General features: G+C 46.3%; 1 protein-coding gene across 4 annotated transcripts in view; it reads right to left on the bottom strand.

Moving 5' to 3' along the window:
• LOC124007949 (ankyrin-2-like) overlaps positions 1-25,406 on the bottom strand; it is a 280,314-nt gene that overhangs the window by 127,918 nt on the left and 126,990 nt on the right. Inside the window, exon 1 of one of the 4 annotated variants that reach the window (XM_046318846.1) lies at positions 20,674-20,901. The exons of 2 other annotated variants lie outside the window; for them this stretch is intronic. In XM_046318846.1, the coding sequence (XP_046174802.1) occupies positions 20,674-20,709 (36 nt within the window). In that variant the 5' untranslated portion in view covers positions 20,710-20,901. Of the gene's footprint in view, positions 1-4,700; positions 5,340-20,673; positions 20,902-25,406 lie in introns of those variants that run through there. One more of the 4 variants, XM_046318843.1, reaches the window with a different exon arrangement.

Here is a 25,406-nt window from a genome sequence, read left to right as displayed (position 1 = left end):
GTTGGACAGGGTAGTGTTTACGCTGGTGAATCGCTCTTGTGATGGAATTACAACACACACAGAGAGAGAGAGAGAGAGAGAGAGAGAGAGAGAGAGAGAGAGAGAGAGAGAGAGAGAGAGAGAGAGAGAGAGAGAGAGAGAGAGAGAGAGAGAGAGAGAGAGAGAGAGAGAGAGAGAGAGAGAGAGAGAGAGAGAGAGAGAGAGAGAACTGGGTTTGACACTGCTGCCAGCACAGGCCATTGAGGAGATGGAGGAGTGTTACGGGCATACGCAAACACGCGCACGTACAAGCGTGCACGCACACACACACACACACACACACACACACACACACACACACACACACACACACACACACACACACACACACACACACACACACACACACACACACACACACACACACACACACACACACACACACACACACACACACACACACACACTCTGATCTCCAAGCCAGTAGTTGAGTCTGGACACAAAGCTGAATTAATGAAATGATAGCCATGGCTCTCACAATGACAACATCTGTTCTTTGTGCTATTTGGTAACACAGACGAGGACGACGAGAAGCTCTATTAGGATATTATACTGAGAGGAAAACATCTGCTTAGAAGCTAGTGATGCACGAAGTCAGTCATTTCCCTGACGGACACCAGTTTATGTAGGGAGAGGGATAGAAGGAGGGTGAGAAGAAGAGAGAGCGAGAGAGAACGAGAAAGAGAGCGAGAGAGAGAAAGAGAGAAAGAGAGAGAAAGAGAGCGAGAAAGTGAGAGAGAGAGAAAGTGAGAGAGAGAGAGAGAGAGAGAGAGAGAGAGAGAGAGAGAGAGAGAGAGAGAGAGAGAAAGAAAGAGAGAGAGAGGGGATATAGGGAGAGAGAGAGAATGAGAGAGAGAGAGGAGAGAGAGAAGAGAGAGGAGAGAGAGAGAGAGAGAGAGAGAGAGAGAGAGAGAGAGAGAGAGAGAGAATGAGAGGGGATATAGGGAGAGAGAGAGAGATAATGAGAAAGAGAGAGAGAGGGAGAGGGGATATAGGGAGAGAGAGAGAGAGAATGAGAAAGAGAGAGAGAGAGAGAGAGAGAGGGAGAGGGGATATTGGGAGAGAGAGAGAGAGAATGAGAGAGAAGAGAGAGAGAGAAGAGAGAGGGATAGAGGGAGAGAGAGAGAGAATGAGAAAGAGAGAGAGAGAGAGAGAGAGAGAGAGAGAGGGGATGATATGGGGAGAGAGAGAGATAATGAGAAAGAATGAGAGAGAGAGAGAGAATGAGAAAGAGAGAGAGAGAGAGCGAGAAAGAGAGAGGGAGAGGGGATATAGGGAGAGAGAGTTGACCGGTGTCCGCAGTGCAGGGAGACACCTGCTGCCTACTGCTCTCCTGTTGCTCCTCTCCTCTGCTCCTCCTCTCCATCGCCACTCTGACACGACACAGCCACAGGAACATTGATCGGTATTTACACTTGTGTCTCTTCTTCATACTGTACTGCATAATGTGGTAGGCCACTGTCGGACGTAATGCCTCTACTGTAGTCAGTAAAAAAATATCCTGGTTACTACAGTACAGAGCCTGGTCAACAATGAACTCATAATGTACTGGTAGACTACTCAAAGTAGTAGATTTGATTTAATAGTGACATTTACCTCACATTCACCTCTCACGGTCACCATAAATACATAATCAATTATTATAATACAGTATGTGCAATTTAGCAGACACTTCTATCTAAAGTGACTTATTTAATGCGTGCTCTTATTTTGGGCGATGGGTGGCCTCAGTGGGAATCGAATCCAAGACCATTGGCATTGTAAGCGGCATTCTCTATCGACTGAGACACATAGGACCACTAGTGAATGGGATGTTCCACCAAAGGTGGGGGAGGAGGAGAGAGGGGGATAACTGATCTGCCAGTGATCATATCTCCATCCAAGAAGGAGAATTATACTGCATCTCGTTGCTTTGACGTCCTGCCACTGAACACAAATGCAACAACAACAACAGCGGCAGTTCATCTGCAAACGATCAAAGGCACCGGGGCAACTGTGGAGCAATCTGGGTCTGGATGGGGTCGTATGGGCCAATGACCGGGCGCATAAAGAGCCTCTGCCTGGCTACAGCTCGCTTGGGGTTTACCAAAAGGCACCGAAATATTCTCAGACCCTGAGAAACAATATTCTTTGGTCTGATGAAACCAAAATGGAGCACTTGGCCTGAATGCCAAGCGTCACATCTGGAGGAAACCTGGCACCATCCCAGCCAGAGCTCGGACTTGAACCCGATTGAATGTCTCTGGTTGACCAGGGTCCCTTCTCCCCCGGTTGCTCAGTTTGGCCGGGCGGCCAGCTCTAAGAAGAGACTTGGTGACTTTATACAGACAGGTGTGTGGCTTTCCAAATCATGACCAATCAAATGTAAAGCGCGTCTCCCGGTGCTTTACATTACATAACCCTGCCACAGAGGGACATTACGGTGGAGATTACAGATGAGGAGGAATGTCATGTCTCCCCCACCAGCAAGCCATTTGAACCGCTCAAAATACAGACACGCTCCGATGTCCATTCGAGCGCACAACTTGGAGTGAAGACCCACAATGCATTGCTTCATATTAAGTGGTAAAGTAGTGTGGATTTAGTTTCTAACGGGTCCGAAACCGATACGAGGCAAATGGTTTTGATTGCATTGCTTGCTAGAGATAAAAGACTTGAATCTGGGCAAGTGGGTGGACGCTTGCTTCCAACACTTGCCGATCATTACCCAACCCCCAAATTGAATTTATGATACGTGTTTAGGACCCTAGTGTTCACCACATCGGCCATTAGAGCTAGAGTCCTCCTCTACGAGAGAGCAGACCACTAATCCCACTCGTAATCTCCTCTGACTGCAGTCAATAACAACAGTAGCCAACAGAGGGGAGACAGGCAAATACACAAAAACAACACAGATAAAACCGTGTATTTAGTATTTAGAACACAGTAGCCTCGGGCTTAGTTTTGCCATGTAAGGTGTGTTATCTGAATCCGACTAGTCTATTCTGGGTGGATAGCCTATCAATGAATGTGGCTGCTTCTTCTATTCTGTTGGCATTATCAATTGGACAGATGGAAAAACAACCACACACACACAAAATACACACGGCACAAAATATGGACTGCGTGATGCTTCAATGAACACACAAACGTCACACCGTGGCAGTGGCCAAGGTAGTACAGGCTCAAAATAAGTCACGAATTGCAACGTGAGAAAGTGATATTTTCCAATTCTGCTGCATCAATCTCCTAAGAAACAGCCAAGACATTCATCTGTCTATGGACACTGTGCTTGGGAAGAAACTGAAAAATAGCAAACACACACACACACACACACACACACACACACACACACACACACACACACACACACACACACACACACACACACACACACACACACACACACACACACACACACACACACACACACACACACACACACACACACACACACACACACACACACACACACACACACACGGTCTATACCTGGACCCGGGGGTATCACTCTACATGCGGCACGTCCCAGTCAATATGGTAAGCACACCATGTACTGGCACACATTAGTCCCCACCCCGCCCTATCCTCCTCCCCCCACACACACCTGCACGTCTGCCCCTCCCTTAGAGAACAGAGATGTAGAGTGGCGGTCGTGAACACACCTCAATTTGATTGGTCAACACACATTGAACACAGCCTGGTCCCAGATCTGTCTGTGCTTTTGCCTCCTCCGACGCCATGGTCGAGGCAGGATTGATCATGGATCACCTCAACACGCAGAACCAGTGCAATATAGTACACGAACTGTGCACCTACTATCAGGGGAAGTACATGAAATACAGTAGAATGAGACACCGCATTCATACTTCAAATCAGCTTGGGGAACAGGGTCCGAAAGGTACCGCGCACCCACTGACACCGCACCGGGAGACTGCAGCACAGGCACACGGAGATAGGGACTGGTGTCAAAGGAGGATGCCCAGGGAGGATGCCTGTCCATAGGCAGAGATGGACGCCTTTCCGTGCACGGATGTGGGGAGGGTGACACCCCTGGATTCCGGTTGGAGCATGGGGGACATTGTGACAGGGGAGTGGTTGATGAATGATGAGAAGGTGACAATGACGTTGACGGAGGATGATGAATGGTGACAGGAGCTGGTGACGTCAGAAGACTCAAATGTGTTACTGGAGTGGGGATTGCAAGGTAGTGATGGTTAGGGTGGATTCGAGTGGCAAATGTTGATGGTCCGTGGTGCTATTGGTTGGAAAGGAGACCAGGCTAGTAGCAAGGGTTGTGGCAGAGAGAGAACGAGAGAGAGAGATGGCAGCCGAAGAATGGTTATTCCTCATTCCTTGATTGTGGTCACGGTGTGTGAGATGAATAGGTTAGCAGTGGAGATGACGGTCTAGGCGGTGGTGGATCTAAAAGGAGACATAGTAGAGAGATAGCAATGGAAGGATGGCTCCTCACACCCGGGTGGACTTGGCCATAGCTTGGTTTCGGATATGGAAGTTGGGTGGGAATGGTGGAAGATAGGTATTCATCCTCATACCTGGATGATGATGGCAGGATGAGCAGGTACGCGAATACGCGACAGGTAATGATCAGGAGGTGTTGATATGAGGATGGGCAGATGAAGGCGAAGCATGATGGGTATCGTACTGTCTATCCCTCGTACCTTGCGTTTGCGCTCTGCCCGTTCGCGGGAGCGAATCCTCCTCTGGCGGGCTTTCTCCAGAGCCTTCAGGTCAGGACCCTGCTGCTCCACCAGCTCCACCCTGGCCTTCTTAATGTGGGCTGCAGCGTGTGCCATGTCAGCCCGCTACCTCCTACTTCCTTGAAAAACTCAACACCAAATCACCTTTTAAAAATTCCTCCTCCCCCAGAGTCCCAAAGATATGAACGCCAGCGAAGGGATGAAAATCATTTGATTCAGTAGATTCCCAGTGGGCGACTTTCCGCCAAAGGGCAGGCAGACGCTCACACTGAGTCGTCCGCCACCACGACTCTGCAGGAAAGCAGAGGAGGAGGACGGAAATAAGAGAGAAGCAGAGAGCGAGAGGTGTAGCCGCTAGTCCTCTATGCCTCCAGCCGTCACCACCACATATGAACTGGTCTAGCCCTACATGCAGCGCCCCACTCCCTGGAACACCTCATCTGACGTTTAGAGTGGGGATGTGTGGGTATAGATAGAGAGAGAGAGAGAGAGAGAGAGAGAGAGAGAGAGAGAGAGAGAGAGAGAGAGAGAGAGAGAGAGAGAGAGAGAGAGAGAGAGAGAGAGAGAGAGAGAGAGAGAGAGAGAGAGAGAGAGACTGAGCCTGAGATCCTCCTCTCCCACTGTAATTGCGGAGCTGTCAGCTGCTGTGGGAAGCTTCAAGTTTGGAATCTGTCAGTCAGTCATCACAACAACAAGACTTCACTCACTGATATTGCAATGGGGGCGGGAGAGAGAAAGAGAGAGAGATAGAGGGAGAGAGGAAGGGGATGGAGAGAAAGGGTTGGGGAAGGGGGCTACGGTGGTTGAGAGCATAACTCGCTGTTCTTTGGGTGGAAAGGTGGAAGGAGCCATGTGAGCCGAATCAAGAGGGGGACACAGAGGAGAGAGAGGAAATCTCCATCCAATCCCTTACTTCCCCCTACATTAGTGGGAAATGGTAAAGTCTGCCTTGATGACTGTGAGCTGCTGCTGCAGATTTCACAGCTCGAGCTCACATACACACACACACCAGATTTCCACCTTACTGTCACACACACACACACACATTTCTTTGCCCAGAGCCATGAATCAAATCCAATTTTATTTGTCACATGCGCCGAATACAACGGGTATAAACTTTACCGTGAAATGTTTACTGACAAGCCTTTTCCCAACAATGCAGAGTTAAAAAGTAAGAAATAGGAAATAGCAACACAATACAATAACAATCCCCAGCCAAACAATACCAATGGCATGTGTGGGTTTAAGAACTGAATATGACGTTATCTCACGTGTAGTTCATTTAATATACACATATGTGAGTGCATTTACATGTCGTTTCCCCACATATGTAGGCTTCAATATGTTTGGATGATCTCTACAAGCCTGGAGTAAAGTGTGTGTTGGTTGTAAAGAAGCAGCAGCAGTGGCCATATTGTGTCTAGTGCTACTACACTGGAATCTACTCCTACATCACTCTCACACCCAGCACAGCTTACTGAGAGAGAGAGAGAGAGAGAGAGAGAGAGAGAGAGAGAGAGAGAGAGAGAGAGAGAGAGAGAGAGAGAGAGAGAGAGAGAGAGATCACGGTTGGTTCAGGTTACCCACGGTGCTGGCAAATGGTCAGTCGACCTAGTGTTGCACCAGGACAGAGAGAGAGAATGAGCGAGAGAGAGAGGGGAGAGAGGGGGAGAGAGACAATGAGCGAGAGAGGGGGAATAGAGAGAGAGAATGAGCGAGAGAGAGGGAAAGAGAGCGAGGAAAGAGAGAGACTGGAATGAGCGAGAGAGAGGGAATGAGCGAGAGAGAGAGAGAGAGAGAGATGAGAGGGAGGGAGGGGAGAGAGAGAGAGAGAGAGAGAGAGAGAGGGGGGTGAGAGAGAGAGAGAGGGAGAGAGGGGGTGAGAGAGAGAGAGAGGGGGGAGAGAGGGGGAGAGAGAGTGAGAGAGAGAGAGAGAGAGAGAGAGAGAGAGAGAGAGAGAGAGAGAGAGAGAGAGAGAGAGAGAGAGAGAGAGAGAGAGAGAGAGAGAGAGAGAGAGAGAGAGAGAGAGAGAGAATGAGCGAGAGAGAGAGGAGAGAGAGAGAGAGAGAGGGGAGAGAGAGAGAAAGAAATAGTGATAGTGAAATATAGAGGTTGAGGGTGAAACCAGAGAGGACATCGAATGAGAGGGAAGGATGGAGGGATGGAGAGGAAGATAAAGGAACAGAAGAAAGACAGGGTGGGAAAAGAGATTGATAAGGAAGAGAAAGGCAGAGAGAAAGAGAGAGAAATGGACCCACCCTCCTCCTCATCCCTATTCAGTGTCATTGTATTCAGTCCATGTGATAAATTAGCCTCCTCTCCTCTCTTAGGAACAGAACAGTGAGCACCATATTCTTTCTCACAGAGAGAATCCTTCTGGGTAACACTGCATTCCAACTAGCTCATCCTCTGTAGCGATCGTGGCATGTAGGTATCTACTGCAGCATAACATGATTCAAAACATAACTAAATTGTACGTAAGGTACATAAACTATCATTCATCTAGTGTTTTGTTAAGAAGTATGACGGTTTAAACACTCCTTTCTGACAATGAATGTTCCCGGCTTCATTTCAGCACCACGGAGAGCACTGTATGCATTGTATCCCTACTGATTTATACATGACTTGTGTAAGACTTAAATGTCAAATTGTGTGTGCATTTGAATGTTAAGCCTTGTCCATGGTGCTGAACACAATGCTGGCAAAGAGAACAATGGGGGAAAGTTCACTCGCAACTTCACAATGTTGTACAATAGAATGGAGTACACTCACATTTGACCCTCTTGAAACATACACAGAGGGCACATTTGGAAGTACCACTCTCACCCGTCCCTTGCTGTTTGGAATCCCATGATTTGAAACAAGGGATCACGTACTCATTGCCGTCACCTGCTGTGCATTGCCTTTACAACCCACACAACACTACACTTTTCACCGTTTCCAGCAGTAGCACTTTGAGGTTCAATCATGGTTGTGTTTTTTTTTTTTTACTACACAGCTTCTCTCATGCAGTGGCCTCTTACAGTTACTGCTGCTATACCATGGTGCCCCCTGGTGGCCATTATATAATTACATTGAGTTCATCCCAAAATAGATGTACGTAGTCAGCTGTTCCTGGGTAATTGCATGGGGACTGGCGAAGCACCACTCTCATCTCATCACATGTCCTCCGGATATGTATATAGAACCCTTACGATGTACGTATAGAGTACATATGGGTTCATTCGACAGGACTGCATTTAAATGTTGATTTCTAGGGATTTGCTGCCCAGGCCCTTGTGCTGACGAGGAGCTCCTACCGCAGGGGGCACTTGAGAGCAGAGCCTAGGATTACCATGTTATTACCATGTTAAAGAGAGTAACCTGGCTCTCAGTAATGGTCATGTAATCATATATTTCACAGATGTGATGTTGCACGTAACCTGGTTGCTAGTGATTATGCAGGAAGAAGGATGGAAGGGAGTAAAGGTGTGTGTGTGTGTGTGTGTGTGTGTGTGTGTGTGTGTGTGTGTGTGTGTGTGTGTGTGTGTGTGTGTGTGTGTGTGTGTGTGTGTGTGTGTGTGTGTGTGTGTGTGTGTGTGTGTGTGTGTGTGTGTGTGTGTGTGTGTGTGTTTGATATGAGGAAACAGGAAATGACCCTCTCAGAGTAGCACCGTGTGATGTGTGAAGGACGATGTCTCATGGTCCATTCTGAAGACTGGGCTTGGGTGCACACTGGCCATAAAAAGGCCATTTCCTGGGGGCTGACAGGACATTCTATATGTCGACGCATACATACTCAAATACATGAACGCTAAACCAATCGCTAGCGCACACACTTCAACTTGAGAGTAATGTGTAGTCCCGGGTGGCTCAGTGGGTAGAGCATGGCGCTTGCAGGGTTGTGGGTTTTCGATTCCCACGGGAGACCAGTGCTGTGGATGTATGCACTTACTGTAAGTTGCTCTGGACAAGAGTGTCTGTTAAAATGTCATGTAAGTATTATGCGCTGTGTGTGTATTTAGCCTCGGAAACTAAATTAGATTTAGAAGGATGTCCGCACAATACTGGTGTGTGTTTGATACGTCAGTTCTAGGCCTCTGCCTTTACCTAGCAGCAGTAAGAAGGATTCTGCGTTTAAATCTCGCCTCGGTTTGTAATCCCCAAATCCTGTCTAGCAGAGAGAGTATCCACTATTTACATATCAGTAATCTAGTCGTCTAGCCTTACAGTAATTAGAAAGACCCAGCATCTGCCTCTAGGTTACGGCTCTATTCTTTACTGGCACGGAAACCACACGAAAACACACACACAAACTCTCCATATAGACATTGATTGACAGGTAGCATTGATCGGCAGCTTGGTGGTGACCCTGACTGTGATCTGAACTCTGACCCCATGAACTAGGTGGGGTAGTCCAGAGAGGAAGATTGGGGCTAATTTAAGGAAAAACTGCTCTAAGAACCAGAATGCCGGTGCAATTTGAATTAGAATACTTTTGTAGTGATGACTTACTGTAATTGAATAGGATCTCTATGACCTGTAATCTGTACTATGTATGGGCAGGGTGGTCTATTTAAAGCTCTTCAAAATGAATACAGGATACTTTGACTTCTAGACAGAACCAAATGAACACAACAGAATGATATTAGTAAATACAGTATATTAGCCTAAACCTCTACCCCCCCCCCCCCATTCCCCTTCCCATTTTCTTCATACTAAATATTTGATGAAGTATTTTATTAAGTCCTAATTTTGTAGAAATCAGCCTGATCCCTGTCTCACTGATCAGCACAAAAGGATTTGATCTATTTTTCATCTGCACCAGAACACAGTGACACACACACACACACACACACTCCTTCAAGGAAAGCCACCGGATTTGCTTTTAGCCCACATCCTCCCCCTCCCTACCTCCTCCCTCCATCCCTCCTTCTGTCCAAAAGCCTCCCAGACGAGGGCCAGTCTATCAGCAAAATCTCTTCATCGTTCGCCGGTTTTTAATAACACAACTCACTTCGGACTCTTGGTATCCGTTTTTGCGAGAATAACATTTGAAAAAAGTACCCGTTAGTTTACATTCTCTTTCAATGCCACACTATTACTTTTTTATTAGCTAGATGGTTTATTGGTGTGTCAGAGGAAAAGTGGATTTACTTGGTGAGTTGGTCAAACTAATGTAGAGGGGAGAGGAGGGAACTGTGCTTGAATGGATTAGGCCTGTTCACCATCTGTCTGCCCTGACAAACACACAGAATGGTCCAGCCCTTTACCTTACCTACACTCCCTAGCCAATAGACTACCGCTGCTCCTTCAAGACCTCGTCTATATTCTTCAATAGGGGAGGGGAGTGGTATTGTGACAATTCATTGCCACTGCACAACATGCAAGGCCGCGACAGTAGCACACTGAAAGACAAGACAGGGAGACAGACTGAAGATACAAGCAGACAGACTGAAGATACAAGCAGACAGACTGAAGATACAAGCAGACAGACTGAAGATACAAGCAGACAGACTGAAGATACAAGCAGACAGACTGAAGATACAAGCAGACAGACTGAAGATACAAGCAGACAGACAAGATACTGAAGATACAAGCAGACAGACTGAAGATACAAGCAGACAGACTGAAGATACAAGCAGACAGACTGAAGATACAAGCAGACAGACTGAAGATACAAGCAGACAGACTGAAGATACAAGCAGACAGACTGAAGATACAAGCAGACAGACTGAAGATACAAGCAGACAGACTGAAGATACAAGCAGACAGACTGAAGATACAAGCAGACAGACTGAAGATACAAGCAGACAGACAGAAAAACAAAGAGATACAACAACAAAAAACTAAGAGATTCAAAGTAATTCATAAAGAGATATGGTCCGAAAAACAGAGATAACAGACAGGCACACAGGTGGTGTTCCTCAGAGCATCCCTGTCATTGTAGAGGAGTGCACTGTACATACAGACAAAGAGGCACCACAGCCACAGCCACACCCTAACCCTCTCTCTCTCTCTGTTGCTATGCATCAGCAGGGCAGCCCCGATTTGGTGATTTCTGTTATATCTTCCAATAACCAATATGCAGAAACAGTTTGTGACATATTAAAAACCTAAACATAACATGTACTATCTACACATAAATGTGCAATCATATTACTTGTATTTTTTTTAACAAGTTCTTTATAAACTGCTCGAGCAGTGGCAATAAATCACTCATATTGATTAGCGAGGAAATCTGGTTGCACGACGCCCTGTTGAAACTAACACAAATAAAAAGCCACACGGAAATGGGCCCTATATATTTTTTAAACCTCACTGGTTAGACGACCTGCAGAAGACCGTCAGCTACATTTCAGAGTGTTGTATTTTGATACGGGAGTCGCCACACTGAAAGGGAAACGCAACACTGTTCTATCAATCACTCATATCGATATCACGTTGAAATCAATTGAGCGAGAGGGGTGAAATCAGGCTGCAGGTCCTGTTAAAACTAGGACAGCTCACAAACCACACGGGAATCGGAGAGTAATTCGTATAATCACTGGTAGAGGATAACTTGTTAAAAGACAGACAATTGTAGAAGACAGACAATGTTGTCAACGCGGTACACGTTGACATGCGCTGTTTAAACGCACATTATACAACAGGCCACCTGGAAAACTTGGTATAATCTACACATGATTAATTAGATAAGAAGTTGCAGAAGGCTTCTATCTATATTTTGGAATTGGGGATGTTGATTTCTCGGGAGGCTGCTATCACGGAAAAAGGGAATCGGCGAACGTCAACGAATCCCGACCCGCCGTAGGATAGCAAGGGCGACAAAAATGATCCGTGCCATTTGAGAAAGAAAATTGTGTCTTATCTTATGCAAAATTTCAACGGGCGATAGTGACTGTGCACCGACCCATTCATTCCCTACTATAAGAACACCACTGTATCACATCATATACTTAATAAGTCATAATGCCCGAGAAGCCGGTGTTATTGTTAGGTCCGAGACTAAATACATTTGTGCCGGTAGAAATGTGTTCAACATCCAATTAAGTAGCTAGCTTTTTATTCGAGAGCTACAGTAGTTGCGTTTGTAACCAAACAAACAGACTTGCTAGTTTAGCAAACCAAATCAACAATCTAGACTGCTATCATGAACATCGAATTCAACAATGCAAATCATGTTTCCAAGTCGACTTTTGCTCTCAAAAGCAGCTCAAACATAGAACATGTATGAATGAACGTCAAAGCCTTTGAATTAGGCATTATAAGGAAATAATGCACGCTCTAGAATGCCCTTCAAGCCAATCAGAAACGAGTATTCAATAATGCCATGGTATAAAACACATTATTAATAACAATAAAGTCAAAGTGTGTAATTATAGATGCCGAGCATTTCCTATGTAATTACATTGGTCGGGTGTATACAGTGGTGTTGAGTATTCGTCCCCATTCTCTGGTATGTGCATTGTTATGGGTGGTAGCTAAGTCCCCAGACACAATCTATCCCAGACTGCCACCTTTGAACCTCTAGGAGGCGGGATATTAAGTGGAGGTGTGTGTGTGTGTGTGTGTGTGTGTGTGTGTGTGTGTGTGTGTGTGTGTGTGTGTGTGTGTGTGTGTGTGTGTGTGTGTGTGTGTGTGTGTGTGTGTGTGTGTGTGTGTGTGTGTGTGTGTGTGTGTGTGTGTGTGTGTGTGTGTGTGTGTGTGTGTAGGTGGGGGTGAGGTTTTAATGTATTGCTATCCTCTGAACCATGATAGGAAACAAATAATAGAGGTGTGATTGAAATGTAATACGTGTCACCAGAGGTTAGATATGTATGCTTCTGATGCCTTACGGCAACAATTGGCCAATTTAAGATACTCGCCAACCACACTGGGTTTGTATGAGAGAGAGAGAGAGAGAGAGAGAGAGAGAGAGAGAGAGAGAGAGAGAGAGAGAGAGAGAGAGAGAGAGAGAGAGAGAGAGAGAGAGAGAGAGAGAGAGAGAGAGAGAGAGAGAGAGAGAGAGAGAGAGAAGAGAGAGAGAGAGAGAGAGAGAGAGAGAGAGAGAGAGAGAGAGAGAGAGAGAGAGAGAGAGAGAGAGAGAGATAGGAGTCTGCAATAACTATGGATTTAACAAGTGATTGTAGATATACAGTGCATTCGGAAAGTATTCAGACCCCTTGACTTTTTCCACATTTTATTACCTTACAGCCTTATTCTAAAATGGATTAAATAGGTTTTCCCCCCTCATCAATCTACACACAATACCCCATAATGACAAAGCAAAAACAGGTTAAGAAATGTTAGCACATTTTTTTTTTTTTTTTATGAAAACCGTTTTTAGATTTTAGATTCTTTAAAGTAGCCACCCTTTGACTTGATGACAGCTTTGCACAACTTGGCATTATCTCAACAAGCTTCACCTGGAATGCTTTTCCAACAGTCTTGAAGGAGTTCCCACATATGCTGAGCACTCCAAACCGTCTCAACTGGGTTGAGGTCAGGTGATTGTGGAGGCCAGGTCATCTGATGCAGCACTCCATCACTCTCCTTCTTGGTCAAATAGCCCTTACACAGCCTGGAGGGGTGTTGGGTCATTGTCCTGTTAAAAAAAAAATAGTCCCACTAAACGCAAACCAGATGGGAAGGCGTATCGCTGCAGAATGCTGTGGTAGCCATGCTGGTTAAGTATGCCTTGAATTATAAATAAATCACTGACAGTGTCACCAGCAAAGCACCCTCCACACCATCACACCTCCTCCTCCATGCTTCATGGTGGGAACCACACAGGCAGAGATCATCCGTTCACCTACTCTGCGTCTCACAAAGATACAGCGGTTAGAACCAAAAAATCTCAATATTTGACTCATCAGAACAAAGCACAGATTTTCTAATGTCCATTGCTCATGATTCTTAGTCCAAGCAAGTCCCTGCTTCTTATTGGTGTCCTTTAGTAGTGGTTCTTTGCAGCAATTAGACCTGATTCGAGGCCTGATTCACGCAGTAGCCTCGGAACAGTTGATGTTGAGATGTGTCTGTTACTTGAACTCTGTGAAGCATTTATTTGGGCTGCAATCTGAGGTGCAGTTAACTCTAATTAACTTATCCTCTGCAGCAGAGATCATTCTGGGTCTTCCTTTCCTGTGGCGGTCCTCATGAGAGCCAGTTTCATCATAGCACTTGATGGTTTTTGCAACTGTATTTGAAGAAACTTTCAAGTTCTTTCAAGTTCTTGATCTTCCAGATTGACTGACCTTCATGTCTTAAAGTAATGATGGACTGTCATTTCTCTTTGCTAATTTGAGCTGTTCTTGCCATAATATGGACTTGGTCTTTTACCAAATAGGGCTATCTTCTGAAAACCACCCCTACCTTGTCACAACACAACTGATTGGCTCAATCGGGGAAGAAGGGAAGAAATTCCACAGATTAGCTTAACAAGGCACACCTGTTAATTGAAATGCATTCCAGATGACTACCTCATGGAGCTGGTTGAGAGAATGCCAAGCAAAGGGTGGCTTCCTTGAAGAATCTCAAATATAAAATATATTTTGATTTGTTTAACACCTCTTTGGTTACTACATGATTCCATGTGTTATTTTGATGTCTTCACTATTATTGAATGAGTAGGTGTGTCCAAACTTTTGACTGGTACTCAAAATATTCAGACCCTTTGCTATGAGACTCAAAATTGAGCTCTGGAGCATCCTGTTTCCATTGATCATCCTTAAGATATTTCAACAACTTGATTGGAGTTCACCTGTGGTAAATGAAATTGATTAAACATGATTTAGAACAGCCAGAAGAGGCTGAAGAGGCCCTCATAGCCTGGTTCCTCTCTAGGTTTCTTCCTAGGTTTTGGCCTTTCTATGGAGTTTTTCCTAGCCACCATGCTTCTACATCTGCATTGCTTGCTGTTGAGGGTTTTAGGCTGGGTTTCTGTACAGCACTTTGATATATCAGCTGATGTAAGAAGGGCTATATAAATACATTTGATAAGATTTAGGAAGGCACACACCTGTCTAATATAACAGTTGACAGTTCGATGAGGTTGAAGGAATTGTCTGTAGAGCTCCGAGACAGGATTGTGTCAGGGCACAGATCTGGGAAAGTGTACCAAAAGATGTCTGCAGCATTGAAGGTCCCCAAGAACACAGTGGCCTCCATCATTCTTAAATGGAAGAGGTTTGGAGGAACCATCAAGATTCTTCCTTAGAGCTGGCCGCCCGGCCTAACTGAGCTATCATGTAAGTGACCAAGAACCCAATGGTCACTCTGACATAGCTCCAGAGTTCCTCTGTGGAGATGGGATAACCTTCCAGAAGAACAACCATCTCTGCAGCACTCCACCAATCAGGCATTTATGGTAGAGTGGCCAGACGGAAGCCACTCCTCAGTAAAAGGCACATAACACTTGCAGTTTGCTAAAAGGCACCTAAAGGACTCTCAGACCATGAGAAACAAGATTCTCTGGTCTGATGAAACAAGATTGAACTATTTCGCCTGTATGCCATGTGTCATGTCTGGTGGAAACCTGGCACCATCTCTACGTTGAAGCATGGTGGTGGCAGCATCATGCTGTGGGGATGTTTCTCAGCGGCAGCAATTGGGAGACTAGTCAGGATCAAGGGAAAGATGAATGGAGCAAAGTACAGAGAGATCCCTGACATAAACCTGCTCCAGAGCACTCAGGATGTCAGACTGGGGCGAAGGTTCACCTTCCATTAGGACAATGACCCTAAGAACACAGCCAAGACAACGCAGGAGTGGCTTTGGGACAAGTCTGAATGTCCTTGAGTGGCCCAGTCAGAGCAGGTCTTGAATCCGATCGAACATCTCTGGAGAGACCTGAAAATAGCTATGAAGCGATGCTCCCCATCCAACCTGACAGAGCTTGAGAGTATCTGCAAAGAAGAATGGGAGAAACATAGGTGTGCCAAGCTTGTAGCATCATACCCAAGAAGACTCGAGTTTGTAATTGCCGCTGAAGGTGCTTCAACAAAGTACTGAGTAAACGATCCGAATACTTATGTAAATGTGTTTTTTATTTTTAATACACTTGCAAAAAATTCTAAAAACCTGTTTTTGCTTTGTCATTATGTGGTATTGTGTGTAGATTGATGAGGGGGGAAAATAAATTTTAGCATAAGGCTGTAATGTAACAAAATGTAGAAAAAGTCAAGGGGTCTGAATACTTTCCAAATGCACTGTATACCACAGTTAAAGTCCTTTTACACAGCCTAAATTATATAATAATAAAGAATAAGGTGAGAATAAAACATCTCACACTGATATGTTGACATTGAGAAATCACTATAAATACTATAAAGATGCTATCGCACATTTTTTTATGATGCGTCATTGTCCTCTAAACGTATATTTTATCCCATTCTATGGAAGTGCTTCACCTAGTAACAGGAAATCCAGCTCATTGACTCTGAATACAAGGTCAACAGCAAACAACAAGCGGACAAAAAGAGACACAGCAGCCTCCAAGCTGGCCCTACCCTGTGCTGTTGTGTCGTAAAGGAAGCACAAACACGGCTGGCTTAACCCCTGTCTAGCATGGAGTGGTGCTAACTGACGCTTCATCGCCCTGGTAACCCATCCCTTAGTAACAAGGCCGGGGGCGTTGTCAACGGAGACAGTGGCGGACGGCGGGAGGTGGAAAGGTCTTTCGGGGGGGGGTGGAGAGTGGTACTTTCCACCCTGTGTGCTACGGGAGTCCTGTGGGCATCATTAGGCCAACCAGAGCCTTCACAGCCCTTAATGAGAATACACACCTACTGATAGAAACACCCATATACAGTAAACACAACCACACACCTCCCGGATGGTAGACAATGCAGATCCACAATATGATCTCAAGTGGATACTTGCGCGCGCGTGTGCGCAGAGGTCTAAGGCACTGCATCTCAGTGCTAGAGGCGTCACTACAGATCCTGGTTCAATCCTGGGCTGTATCACAACCGGCAGTGATCGGGAGTCCCATAGGACGATACACAGTTGGCCCAGCATCGTCAGGGTTAGGGGAGGGTTAGGCCGGGGTAGGCAGTCATTTTAAAATAATAATTTGTTCTTAACTGACTTGCCTAGTTAAATAAAAGGTTAAATAAAAAATGAATACAATTAAGACTAATGACTAAATACAACATCCTGGGTCACAGTCTGCCAAATCAAATCAAATTTTATTTGTCACATACACATGGTTAGCAGATGTTAATGCGAGTGTAGCGAAATGCTTGTGCTTCTAGTTCCGACAATGCAGTGATAACCAACAAGTAATCTAACTAACAATTCCAAAAAAAAACTACTGTCTTATACACAGTGTAAGGGGATAAGGAACATGTACATAAGGATATATGAATGAGTGATGGTACAGAGCAGCATACAGTAGATGGTATCGAGTACAGTATATACATATGAGATGAGTGTGTAGACAAAGTAAACAAAGTGGCATAGTTAAAGTGGCTAGTGATACATGTGTTACATAAGGATGCAGTCGATGTTGTAGAGTACAGTATATACATATGCATATGAGATGAATAATGTAGGGTAAGTAACATTATATAAGGTAGCATTGTTTAAAGTGGCTAGTGATATATAGATATATATATATATATATATATATATATATATATATATATATATATATATATATATATATATTTACATCATTTCCATCAATTCCCATTATTAAAATGGCTGGAGTTGGGTCAGTGTCAATGACAGTGTGTTGGCAGCAGCCACTCAATGTTAGTGGTGGCTATTTAACAGTCTGATGGCCTTGAGATAGAAGCTGTTTTTCAGTCTCTCGGTCCCAGCTTTGATGCACCTGTACTGACCTCGCCTTCTGGATGATAGCGGGGTGAACAGGCAGTGGTTCGGGTGGTTGATGTCCTTGATGATCTTTATGGCCTTTCTGTAACAACGGGTGGTGTAGGTGTCCTGGAGGGCAGGTAGTTTGCCCCCGGTGATGCAGTCCTCACTACCCTCTGGAGAGCCTGGCAGTTGCCGTACCAGGCGGTGATACAGCCCGCCAGGATGCTCTCGATTGTGCATCTGTAGAAGTTTGTGAGTGCTTTTGGTGACAAGCCGAATTTTTTCAGCCTCCTGAGGTTGAATAGGCGCTGCTGCGCCTTCTTCACGACGCTGTCAGTGTGAGTGGACCAATTCAGATTGTCTGTGATGTGTATGCCGAGGAACTTAAAACTAGCTACCCTCTCCACTACTGTTCCATCGATGTGGATAGGGGGTGTTCCCTCTGCTGTTTCCTGAAGTCCACAATCATCTCCTTAGTTTTGTTGACGTTGAGTGTGAGGTTATTTTCCTGACACCACACTCCAAGGGCCCTCACCTCCTCCCTGTAGGCCGTCCCGTTGTTGGTAATCAAGCCTACCACTGTTGTGTCGTCCGCAAACTTGATGATTGAGTTGGAGGCACGCAGTCGTGGGTGAACAGGGAGTACAGGAGAGGGCTCAGAACGCACCCTTGTGGGGCCCCCGTGTTGAGGATCAGCGGGGAGGAGATGTTGTTGCCTACCCTCACCACCTGGGGGCGGCCCGTCAGGAAGTCCAGTACAGTTGCACAGGGCGGGGTCGAGACCCAGGGTCTCGAGCTTGATGACGAGCTTGGAGGGTACTATGGTGTTGAATGCCGAGCTGTAGTCGATGAACAGCATTCTCACATAGGTATTCCTCTTGTCCAGGTGGGTTAGGGCAGTGTGCAGTGTGGTTGAGATTGCATCGTCTGTGGACCTATTTGGGCGGTAAGCAAATTGGAGTGGGTCTAGGGTGTCAGGTAGGGTGGAGGTGATATGGTCCTTGACTAGTCTCTCAAAGCACTTCATGATGACGGAAGTGAGTGCTACGGGCGGTAGTCGTTTAGCAGTTACCTTAGCTTTCTTGGGAACAGGAACAATGGTGGCCCTCTTGAAGCATGTGGGAACAGCAGACTGGTATAGGGATTGATTGAATATGTCCGTAAACACACCGGCCAGCTGGTCTGCGCATGCTCGGAGGGCGCGGCTGGGGATGCCGTCTGGGCCTGCAGCCTTGCGAGGGTTAACACGTTTAAATGTCTTACTCACCTCGGCTGCAGTGAAGGAGAGACCGCATGTTTCCGTTGCAGGCCGTGTCAGTGGCACTGTATTGTCCTCAAAGCAAAAAAGTTATTTAGTCTGCCTGGGAGCAAGACATCCTGGTCCGTGACTGGGCTGGATTTCATCTTGTAGTCCGTGATTGACTGTAGACCCTGCCACATGCCTCTTGTGTCTGAGCCATTGAATTGAGATTCCACTTTGTCTCTGTACTGACGCTTAGCTTGTTTAATAGCCTTATGAGGGAATAGCTGCACTGTTTGTATTCAGTCATGTTGCCAGACACCTTGCCCTGATTAAAAGCAGTGGTTCGCGCTTTCAGTTTCACGCGAATGCTGCCATCAATCCACGGTTTCTGGTTAGGGAATGTTTTTATCGTTGCTATTTCTTCGACGCACGTTCTAATGAACTGACACCGAATCAGCGTATTCGCCCATCTGACGCAATAAAACATGTCCCAGTCCACGTGATGGAAGCAGTCTTGGAGTGTAGAGTGAATACGTGGGAGCCTGTTTTAATTTCTGTCTGTATTGGAGACTAAGCAATGATGGGACTAAATACAACATCTGTCTGTGGGTCAGGCAGTCTGCCAGTAAACTTCCTAAAACAAAGCCTTATGAGAGAGAGAAATATTCATGTAGGTAAGAAAGAGGAAGAATGAGGAAATATTCATCAGTGCCCCACCCAAATGAGCATGAGGCATACGCCCCCTCTCTTCTTACCAGACTTCCCCGTGGAGAAACCCGTCGCCCTGGCCACGATGACACCATCCATCCCCATTGGCCTCAACATTCAACACACACAGAATGATTCACCCTACTGTGGTCCAATTCTGTCGCTGCCGGCATGTTAACACCACCAGCCACAATAAAGCAATGTGTCCAAATAAAAGTTGAATAAAATTGATGCTCACTTCCACGCCACAACGTAAGCACTTCTCCGCAATTAAGACAAAACCACCCCTAGGAGAAACGCCTATTTAGTGTGTTAGCACAGGAGATATGACTCATGCATACCGCATACTGTATATTCAGTACAGCACATTCACACTCCCTCCTGGGTCTTTAGGCCTGATGGTTATTTATATCCTGTTACACAATGCAGCACACACAGGTCAATAAACTATACAGATTCAAAACAACAGGCCACTTCTTCGTCTTTTTTTCAGAAGTCAATGTGCATACGGAAGGCTATACGCTAGCATCTGCTGACCAGCTACTGTAGCTAAAGCTAGCGCCTTAGCATAGTCTCCATAGAAAGCGTAGGTTAATGGGCTTTTAGGCTGTAAGTTAGCATCTGCTGGCCTATAGATAGGTTAATCAATATATACAGTAGGTTATAAGCTAGTAATATCTGCTGACCTGCCAGCGCTTTAGCATTGACTCCACAGAAAGAGCAGGTTAATTGATGTATTTTTCTGGCTATAATGACCCATCAGTGGTTTTAATCTACAATGAAAAGATAGAGCATGGGGGCTTCATTATGGTGGGATTAAAGATAAGTCGGTGATAAATTAATGTCCCCCTGAGAGACAGAGAGAGAGAGCGAGATAGAGTGGGAGAGAGAATCCACTAGGCCCGCAGTTCATTTCAAGATGTTTAATTAAAAAGAGAAAGGCCCCTAAAGTCCCCTAAAGCACTCCTTTCCTGACACGAAACAGCACATCTCCGCTTAACTTGTATTTCGACTGCAAAGCTAACTCATTATTGGACCCATAACTTACAGTTGCCTTGAGAGTCCATGCAGATCATTTAAAGTTAGCCTAGCCTAGGTTAGCTTAGCAGTAAGGAGGTTGGAGGACTAAAGGCATAGGTGTATGGGTCTCTGGGAGGTTAGGACCGCTGTCTACCTAGTCTACAGTAGCTGCCTTACCTGGCCTGTGGCTCCCACGACCATGCCTGCGCTCATGGGTGCTCCGTTGTGGGTGGTCCCAGTTCCAACCCCCAGGGAATATCCAGAGGGTGTGAGGAGGGATAGCTAGAGGGTCCACACAGGGGGGGAGTGTGTGAGGGGCCGGGGGGGAAGAGGCTCCAGTGTGCAGGACGGTGCAGTCGACAACTGTGAGTGGATTAGTGAGTACCGTGCTGGAGGTATTAGCACATTGTGTTCGACACACACACACACACACACACACACACACACACACACACACACACACACACACACACACACACACACACACACACACACACACACACACACACACACACACACACACACACACACACACACACACACACACACACACACACACACACACACACACAGGGGGATTAGCAAGACAGAAATAGAGGAGTCTTCTCAGCTGACCTAGAATCAGACCTGACTGGGACCAAGGCGTGACACACACACACATATATACACACATGCTGCTTCGTCACTACCTCTACAATAGGGACGTCCCATACACCCTCCAACACACATGCGCACACACATACACACACACACACACGCACACACACTTCCTCGAACAGACAAAGATGGGGCAGCAGTTATTGCACGGTCAGGTAGCTAAACTTACAACAGAGACTGAGAACATCTTTTCCGCAGTCTATGAAGGAGGAGGGTTGAATTCTCGTTCCCTTTTCATATCTCCGGGACAGATTAACTTGAGCCAACCTGTTCATCAGAAATGACAAATCCTTTCCCTGTGGATGTATGTGGTTTACGTGCGGCGGCGCAGCGAAGCCCACACAGTAATCAAAGTCACTGTTTGCCAGAGAAATGTCACCCTCTTGACGTGCACAAAATGCATTCTCGTGACATGGCTCGAGGTGAAATGAGATGGAGGGGAGTAAAAGAGGAAAGGAGGAAGGACGACGGAGAAGAGAGGAGAATGAGGTATACACAGTACGTCTCATGTAGGGTAAATCCTTACCTAAAGATAGAACATCTGGCCAACTAAACCCAGCGATCCATCATCTCAGATCTCATCATCTCAGATCATCTCAGATCTCATCATCTCAGATCTCAGATCATCTCATCATCTCAGATGTGTGTGTGTGTGTGTGTGCGCGTTGTGTCTTGAGATTGCTGTTCGTGCATGTGTTCTTCTTGAGCTCATGTGTGTTTTTCCCCAGCAGTGGGTCGGTGCCACTGGAAGTCCCTGCGAAGTCCTTGTGAGGACAGCGTCCTCTCATCTCGTGGGCCTCTGCTGTAATAGCTGCCATGCCACCGTGTTGAGCCTGTAGAGGTCAATCGGAAGGCGTTCTTAGAACGAGCGCAGCGTTCGTACATAAACCACGAGCTGGCGGGGACATAGCGCTACTGCAAGGGTCCTCCAGCAGGTCCACCTAGCGAGTGGCTCGCCAGACAATTCCGAAAGTACGCACAAACTGTCATATACAAACCCTTAAAAAATGTGTTTTTAAACGTATTCAGCATGCTACATAAACAAGTGACCCACACAACCCTGGGGTTACTGTATGCCCTTCTAGCCCTTCCGTAAACAACAAGCCAATATACAGTGACACGTCACAGCCAGCAGATAGGAATTTTATCCGGGGGCTACGTTCGTTTGGCTTTGTGACCGGGCGCAGGATCAATAATGGCCTGAGGTCTCTCTCTCTCTCTCTCTCAGATTGCTTTATTGGCATGAAATACAATTTGCAGACAGAGACAGAGAGAGAGGTTACTCTATAGCAGTAAAATGCCATACTCAGGAGGAGAAGGTTCTGTTGAGTGGTGGACAACAGATCGTTTTACTGTAAAAACCCCCCACATGATCCTACACAGCTGTCATACGTGAATCTGAACAACAACCTTTGAGGGCGGAGAAGGAGAAATGACGAACGTTTATTCAATTAAATTGAAATTTAAAAGCTTGGCTGGGTCATTTGTGTGAAATCAAAGATATGTGGGAACAAAGGAAGACTGTGACCTTTTCGATCATCGTCACTCCTCGCTACCTAACGAGCAAACGGGAACCAGGGCTGACAAAGATGAACGAGCCACAGGAGCAGGGTGCCTTTCCTACAATGGACACTGCTGTCACTGACCTTATGGAGACAGAGAGCAGAGAGCTACGACACCGTAGCTCTACAAAGCCTCACCAGGCTGAACACACAGAGTGAGAATGGAGCTCTGTCCTGTAGAGGGGTCTGGTTTAGGACACACAGGGGGGGGGAAAGAGGACTCTCAGGGGGGCTGGCTCGGGTGGCCTGTGACTCATGGGACATTAGGACTGATAGAAAGAGGCCCTAGTCACACATTGGGGACAGAGTGGCATACTACAGGAAACACAAGGGACAGAGGACAGGGTGACATACTACAGGGGACACAGAGGGCACATCCTCCATTCCTGACCTGACATTGTTGGGGCTTTCAACGTACTTCATGGACCAAGGGGAAAACAAAGAGAAGCTTCACACATTCAGTCGTTTGTGCCTCATTGCCAGTAGGGCTGGGCACAATTACCGTATAACCGTATAACTGTGTCACCCACCTTTATGAATGAAGACCTTCATGAAAATAGAATAACCGTCATAACAAGCCAGGTGTCGAAGCAAACAAGTCTTCGGGTTGCCTAGGTAACACCTCCTCCCTGCGGCAGCACACATAGAAATATAATGAATGGAACACAATGGTTGCCTGGTACTGAGATACAATAACGTCCATGGTAATGTGGAACGTTCACTCAAATGATGTTAGCTGAATGTATTCTTTTTTTTTGTAATGTCTGTTAATTGCCAGATAAATACGTGGAGGAACACAAAACGTCCAGAATGAATACCTTACTTTCAGAACATCCAAAGCTGCATCCCTCTTTTTTTGTCATCTCTCTCTTTCTCTAACAGATTATCTCAAGGTGGGTACAACCAGTGCCATAACATAAAATCACTGTGGGCAACGGCTGTCAAAAGCATCGGTCCTGATGGGATTGTTTATAGTCCAACAGAGGTCCCAGCATCCCCTCCATGTCCTGCTCTAGAGACCGACAGGATGTCACCATCGAGAGACGGACGTCACCATCATCCAATCAATCCCAACTGACATCTTTCAATGAAACTACATGGACAACACACTTGCTACAATGAAGTTGGCGGGGCGTATTGAGGAAATGTCCAGAAATGGTACCAAAAAGAGGCAAAGTCGTGCACTCCCTCCCCTCTACAGCAAAATCCACAAAATAATGTTATCTGTCTATTTCTATACTCGAGTGCTTTACATTAATGTCATTTAAGTCCTCCATCCATACTGTCACCTCTGTGAACGGGTAGGCACGTGATGTGCCGGTCGGCATGGCAATGCCATCAATATTTACACCTCTGTGGAACGAGGGTAACGAGCAGGCCCGTGGCGCTGCTCTGACATTTGCTGGCCTGACACCAACCCGGACCCGATCCTCTTCTCTCGTCCCTGCTTGTCAGACACCAATAGCAAGCCCCGGTGAGAAACACACACACACACACACACACACACACACACACACACACACACACACACACACACACACACACACACACACACACACACACACACACACACACACACACACACACACACACACACACACACACACACACACACACACACACACAGGTGTGCACACAGACATATGCGCACAAATGTACACGTATACACACACACACACACACACACACACTCACCCTCCATGGGGGGCATGAATTATGGATAGAGCCAATGGGGGTGGTGAGTTGGAGGGGGAGGCTGTTATTCATCAGCCCAGAGACACTGAGGGTGAGGAGAGGAGGAGGGGGGGTGGGGTGAAGGAGGGGGAACATAGGCTCATTACGTGGAGATTTGATTAACATGTACCAAATCTCCACGTAATCAGCCTATTCCACGCCCCCCCCTCCTCTTTCCGCGGTACCCCCTTTCCCTCCCCGACACCCCTCCACCCTTGCGCTTTAGAAAGAGGGCTGAAGCAAAAACCAAAAAGGGTTCAAAAAAATTGCTTCACGGCCAATGGAAGGCTACAATATAGCAGGTGAAGGCGGCTGTAAGGGTGGGGCGTTCTCAAGGCGACGTCTGCAAGTTGTGGACGTGACAGGAGGTCAGAGGTCATGTGAAGGAGAGGCAGGGAGGAGACGAAGACGACAGCCAAGTGTCGAGATAGAAGGTCGCTTCAGCGTCGCCGTGGTCAAAAAAGGGTCAGTATTGACAGTGGGTCTTGTGGGCCGCCCACTGAGTGTGCAGTGGTCTGTAGTTGTATTATGGTGATTAGAGAAACCGTTCTGGATCCTTCACAGTAGAGAACTAATGGAAATATACTCAAGGGTATATTCAGGGACATACTATGTATGGCACGTACTCACTGCACGTGATCTAAAAAGCTCTGCATGGCTATGTGATCAAATCATCCAAGACACATAGCCTACAAAAGCATCCTGTGTTCACAGGAACCCCATCACATTCAGCGCGGGCCCCAGAAAACAGTGCAAATATAAAGGCCACTATAAGGAGCAGGCGTCACACGTTTCAAAGCAACGAGAGTCATGACAACTGTACCTTCTGCATCATGGTTAGCTCAAAACTGTCCCTGCCTCCATAACATGTGGAACTTACCTAAAAGAGAGGAGAGAGGAAAGACAGAGCAGGTTTAGTATAGGATATATTGACCAAGACTCTAGGGTTATGTCATG

This window comes from Oncorhynchus gorbuscha, linkage group LG21, assembly GCF_021184085.1.
Source record: "Oncorhynchus gorbuscha isolate QuinsamMale2020 ecotype Even-year linkage group LG21, OgorEven_v1.0, whole genome shotgun sequence".
NCBI lineage: Eukaryota > Metazoa > Chordata > Actinopteri > Salmoniformes > Salmonidae > Oncorhynchus > Oncorhynchus gorbuscha.
Note: the sequence above shows the minus strand (reverse complement) of the source record. Positions and strands in the feature narration are given on the sequence as shown.